The sequence below is a fragment of the Lemur catta genome, chromosome 21 (genome assembly GCF_020740605.2).
Source record: "Lemur catta isolate mLemCat1 chromosome 21, mLemCat1.pri, whole genome shotgun sequence".
Lineage (NCBI taxonomy): Eukaryota > Metazoa > Chordata > Mammalia > Primates > Lemuridae > Lemur > Lemur catta.
Window position 1 is genome coordinate 15759856 of NC_059148.1, and position 6000 is coordinate 15765855.

At 49.5% G+C, this 6000-nt stretch overlaps 1 protein-coding gene across 6 annotated transcripts in view; it reads left to right on the forward strand.

The window, feature by feature from the left end:
* MTMR3 (myotubularin related protein 3) overlaps positions 1 to 2972 on the forward strand; it is a 124252-nt gene extending 121280 nt beyond the window's left edge. For all 6 annotated transcript variants that reach the window (XM_045534430.1, XM_045534433.1, XM_045534434.1 and 3 more), the window contains one exon: positions 743 to 2972. In XM_045534430.1, the coding sequence (XP_045390386.1) occupies positions 743 to 914 (172 nt within the window). In that variant the 3' untranslated portion in view covers positions 915 to 2972. The remainder of the gene's footprint in view (positions 1 to 742) is intronic.
* Positions 2973 to 6000: the final 3028 nt, after the last annotated feature.

The window sequence follows — 6000 nt, forward strand, 5'->3', positions numbered from 1 at the left end:
CAGGCCTTATGGTAGAGCTCTGATTTTCTCTGGAGATGCATGGAGCAGGGGAGTGAGCCATAATTGACTGACACCTGTCTAATAAGGGGTATGTGTGTGCACGTGTGTTCATCTGTGCTCTTGTCCTTCTACCTCTCCTCTTCACTCTGAGCATGCATCACGGGCTGCTTGTCTCCTAGCTTTGCATGCTGCTGGCAGAGCAATCCAAGATGGCAGCAGTCTACCCTTCATGTTGCTGCCTCTGAGCCCCTGGGAAAGTGGCCCTCGGGCAAGGCTCCTCATTCCCCAGCTGGGCTGAGTAGTTTCTCTCATCTGAAGGGCCTGAAGGCAGCTCCATTTGACTCCGGCCTCTCAGTGATCACAAGCTACACAGAGGCCGTTGTCCAGGTGGATGTGGCCACTGGGTTTTCTTGGATCAGGACTTACCCATTATTGGGTCCATTTGTTCTCACAGCTCTCTCTCGAGCAGCATCTTCCTGTATACCTGGAAACCTCGAGTCATAGTGGTGAGGCAGCCAAGTATGTTTGGCCCTGGAGTGAAAGTGGCATGACCGACTAGGTAGGGACGTCCTTCCTGCTCACTTTGTTCCTGGTCTAGACAAATGAAAGTGTTTGATCTCAGAGGAGTCTCCAGCACATCCAAATTACCTACACAGCCAAGTCTGCCTTCTGAAGTTGGTTTCCCCACCCCATACCTGCTAGCCAAAACTAACATTGTTTTATTTCTTCTTCCCATCTCAAGGAATTGTGGGAACGTATTCTGCTCCAGTTGTTGTAACCAGAAAGTTCCGGTTCCCAGCCAGCAGCTCTTTGAACCCAGTCGAGTGTGCAAGTCTTGCTATAGCAGCCTACATCCCACAAGCTCCAGCATTGACCTTGAACTGGATAAGCCCATTGCTGCCACTTCAAACTGAAGCTCAGTGACCTGGGGTGGGCAGAAGCCAAGATGCTATTCCTCTGACAGGTCCACACAGCCTGGGCAGACCGAGAGCCCGTGCACTTGGAATGGGGGCATGGAACTACCTGTACGGAGTGACAGAAATTTGGGATGTACCACTGGATTGTAGATTGATTTTTCTTTTCCTGTCCCTCACCCCCACCCCTGCCGCCCCTACCTTTTCCATCCTTCCTCTCTGCCTTCAGAAAACAAAAAAGTCCCTTGGTTGTCTTAATTTTTTTTTTTTTTTTTTTTTTGGATGGAAGACCAGAGGATGCCAGGCCCTCTGTAACAGCTGAGCTGCCTGTTGTCAGGTGACGCTGAGGGATGGCTTGGTTGGCTCTTCTGGGTGAGAGGAGGCTGGTCAGAGCCAGAAGTGGAGATCTGAGACAGTGAGCTGGGAAGAAAGCCAGTGCTAACATTTGTGACCATTCCTCATGCCACCGCCACATCAGAGCTGTTTGGGAAACCTTCGCGGTTGGGGAGGCTGGAAGCGACTTCCCTAAGAGCACTGCCTGGTGCCGTCTCCCTCCTGAGAGGGGCTGGGCCAGCCCCACCTCACAGATAACTGGGGTTGGCATTTGGAGGGAGGGGCACATGGTAAATGGCACTCCTTAGGGGCCCCCCTTTGGAGAAGGAAGGTATATGCTCCTTTGAGGCAGGTGAGAGGGGTTGGGAATGGGTCACACCAGCATGTTGTCCCCTGTGGAATTCTGTTTTTAACTTGACCCAGATTGTCTGGGGCTCCCTCGGGGGGCTGCCTCCCTGGGCCAGGCTCTGTAGCGCTTCCCACCCTCAGGCATAAGAATGCAGACTGGCCAGAATGCCATGGCCAAGGCCAAAGCCTGCCCTGAGCCCAGGCACACCTGGGTCCCTCTTCCAGAGCCTGGTCCCCCAAATAATCTCTCTTCCTCGGCCAGCACAGGGAAATCCAGACTCAGGGTTCCAAAAATCCCCCTTTCCCAAGCCAAACAAATCATGGATCTCCCCCTTGAGGGTAGAATCAGCCTTTAGAGTTACAAGCCTCTGGAAAGGGAGCAAGTCCCCATACAATCAGCCTTCCTCCTCCTCTTCTTGGAGCAGCAGGAAGGGCCCAGCAGTCCTCTTCCCTGCTCCTGGCTGCCTGAGGAGGCATGTGTCTGGCTGCTGGCCAGCAGTGAAGGGCCACTTGGTGACTCTGCAGGGTTCCTTAGAGAAGTGACATGGCCTGGAGGAGATTTGGGGCACCTTTCCTCAGTGAGCTTTGATATGGTCCAGAAAGAGCTTTAAATCAAGAATATTTGTGGTGGAGGTGAGTGTGGGAAGGGTGGAGAGGAGTTTAGGGTTTGTGCTTTGTAATCTTGGCATCCATGTTTTGTGCCTGCCCTCCCTCTTGGGGAAGGGCCATGCTTGGCTCTGCTGAAAGCTGCTAACTGGTGACAGGGCAGAGAAGCCTAAGTTCTGACCCTGCCCTGTACTCTCCTTCCCCCTTGGAAGCAGTTCTGTGGCCAAGGGCAAGTTGTGTCTCAGGAAGGTGGCTCCTGTGTGTGCCTGAGTGTGATTAAGGTGTGGCCCAGAAGCCTTTCCTGGCGCTGTCTGTCCTGGCAAAGCCCAGAGCATCTGCGCACATCTCTGACCTCCAGCGGCGGCAGGTTGCTCGGAGTTTGAGTCTAGGGAAACAAGGTGTAGTTCTCCGCACTCTGTGTGGTCTGGTCGTGCAGGTGGGGATAAGTCGGTCTGATTGAAGATTGTGCAGTTTCTAGTGACAGGTGCCAAGAGGTTATGATACGGGTTTCTTGGGTCTGATGTGTACAGTGTGAATAAATGCTTGCGACTTTTAGCCCTTTTTTGATCAATGAAGCACTTTTTTAATATTTTCCTTTGTATGTAAAGGAGGAACCGTAACTCTCCGTAGCTGTACATATAACCCTTTTCTCCTAAAGAGGAGTCAGTCATTGCTCCTATATTTTTCATTTTTTGTCAAAGCAAGAAGTAAATACTTTAGAATTGTTAAATATATAAATAAAGTGAATAAAGTTGAGTGTTCCGCATGGTAGCATTTGCTAACACGTTCTAATTCTTTGCCCTGTGGTTTATCCCTTCTTCATCCCTTTTCCCTCTTACACAGAAGTGGTTAGAGGTGCTGCTGAGAAACTGGCCTTTGGCAAAGGAAAACTACGGATTTCTTTTCAACTCTAGACCATGGCAAGGAGCCCCCCACCATGATGCCCAAGCTCTGAAACACGTTTCCTTAATGATTTTGCCCCTAGGATCTCCTAAGCTAAAAGAAGGTAAAGCAATCAGACATCTCAACACTCAGCTGTTCCTATCTGAAGAATTGCACATCAGTGATAATTAAAACTACCTCTGGCCTCTAGGCCTTCTTTTGGCTGCTGCTCTGATTTCGGGGCAGCCAGTGCTGTGGCCCCTTAATTCCACCCCACCCCGGGAGCATCAAGCCGCACCTGCAGTGTCAGTTAGGAACAGAGCCCTGCGTGCAGTGGTGAGTGAAAGGCGATGAGGGGTAGGGATTGGAAAATGCTTCTGCCTGCTGTTCTTGGATGACAGAATATGGGCGGGCAGAGAACGAACTTGGGGGCAGTCACCGCACTGGATGTGATTGGGTTACGTGCCCAAGGAGAGGTCTCCCACCCTCCGTCCCCCCACACGGAGGAACCTCTGCTCCTTACATCTTTGACTTCTGCTTCCAACCAAGACTGGCATCTAGTTACTTCTAGACTAGTTCTTACTCTTCACAGAGGTAGATTTTCTTTCCTCTACATCACTGTTGGGTATCCTACCCACCACACGGGTCTGGGCGTGAGATATGTTATGTAGTACCTTCCTCAGGAAAGTTAGTGTTGAGTGGTGCCCAGCCTTGGGCTGGGCTGGGCCCAAAGAGTGACCCGCTTAGAGCCCCCCTGAGGACCTTAACAGCTCTTTGGGGGCAGTCTCTCTCTAGGGTTACTTTCTGGATGTACCCTCTTGCCTAAAGTATATAAGCACTTAGAAACAGCTCAGCTGGTTCCAATCTGAGGCTGTGAGTGCGGTCCAGCAGGTGTTTGAGAGCCAGTCTGTCCTCTAGGGGCTGAGGGTGTCACCTCAGTTGCCTTCAGTTCACCAGGGAACCCAGTCTGTATTCAGACCGAGTTGTGAACCTATGTGCATGGCTGGCATGTGTCTACACATAGCCACTGCTGTTCCTGAGGCCTAGTGGTTTAGCCCCCAGTGAATCAAGACACTGGCATAGCTCAGCGAGGCTGTTGGGGGTCCATACATGGGGAGCTGCTGCATATAGGAAGATGGAGAGCCCAGATGCTGCTGAGACACGCACAGTGTGGATCAAAGGCAAGGAATTGCCCAGGTGAAGGTGGCTGCAGTTCTCTATGTGGAAGGCCACCTTTCTTCAGGCCATCACGTGGAGGAAACTGGTCTGAAGCAGTGGGTACTAACAGTGACCTTGAGCTGCCAGGATGTCTTCATCTCAGAACTTTCCTATCCTGGCACTCGCTTTACCTTCCTTCTTTCTATACTTTGGCCTCCTTAACCTCAGTCCAAAAAGATGATACTGCTGCCTTAATCTACTGAGATTTTCTAGTGAGGATATGTAGTAAATGTTTTCTCTAGTAATTTTGCTAATATGCTCAGTTACTTTCCATGTTAGCAAAGAATACTTTAAGAATGAATAATGGTACTGTGGCAGATGTAAAGGAGAATGAACAGAGTGGTGCCGGAGGATCTGCTAACCAATCTCTGGCTATTAACAAATATCAAAATGGGAACTGAAGGTATATTCTAGAATTAGATTATAAGCTATTGTCCTTGAGATAGCTGATACACTTGGCTGCTTGCACTCGAAGCTAGGAGATCCCATGCCTATTGAAGTTAACTCTAGCCCTGACCTCTATTGATCTGTAATGAATGAGGGCTGATTGGAAGGTGCTATTGCAGGATTTCATTTAGCTGGTGCCAATTCAAGTGACCTGTCCCCAGGGCTGCAGCTGTACCCACCCAGTTGCATTGGCTGAGGATAGGGCTAACGGCAGAGTTAAAACCAGGCCCTGGGCTGTGGAGTAAAATTACTGATTCTCCATTTGGAATTTTGGATAACATGGCAGGAGTCCCAGCTGCTTAATTGCTAGTCACATTTTCAAGGAGGTTGTTCTAAGTTGAGGTTACTGAGATTGACAAGATTTCTTGAGGGCAGGACCAGATGTATGAGATGCTTCTAGTCATGAGTAGGAGGTGACCTGTACACACCGCACTGAGGCCTGGTTCTTCTCAGCAGCTGTGGAGTTCATCTGCTGCATGTCCTGTGAAGATACCAGTTGCTTCCCTGCTAGAACAAGGCCTCCTACGCTAGTAGGTGTTAGAGGCATGGGGGGTATGGGCAGGGGAGGGGCATCTTCTGAAATGGGAGTTACAAAGTTTTTAAACGCTGCTATTGTATTTTATTTACCATTTAAGGTCTTTTCTATTATATCCGAGTTCTTAGTCAACTTTTCTTACAGTGCTCATAGCAGTTGCATTTGAATTGTATTTTCAGTGAAATTTGTTTTACATTGGCATTTAAAATTGGCCTTTAACTGCCTCCCAACTCGTTTGTAAGATTTTTTTAAAAAATGAAAGCACAACCCATGAGGCTTGGATGCTGTTTAAGAAATATACTGTGTGTTGCTGCTGACAATAGTGCTTGCCTATTGTAACAGCAGTGATTCTGCTGTAGCCTTGGCGACCATTTAAGTTGAATAAATCTTCATTTTCACCCACAAACAGTTGTTCAGCCCCTGGATTTGGGTTGCCACTCTGGTTTTCCAGCCAGTGCCGTGAGGCGGTATCTTAGGCTCGAGGGATGGAATCAGCTTATCCCTAACTTAGTTCAGGAGGGAGGAGCTCAGCAAGGAGGAGGTGGTGCAGAGGTAAGTATTTGTCTTCCAGAGGCAGGATACATGAAATCCTGATGTTCAGAGGCGGGAGGGACCTTAGATCTCCTACTTCCATGGTTTTCCTACTGCTCTATGGGGCTACTGTGGGGAGGCAGCCCCAGGCCCACCCAAAAACTTATTAGACTTCCAAGTAACATA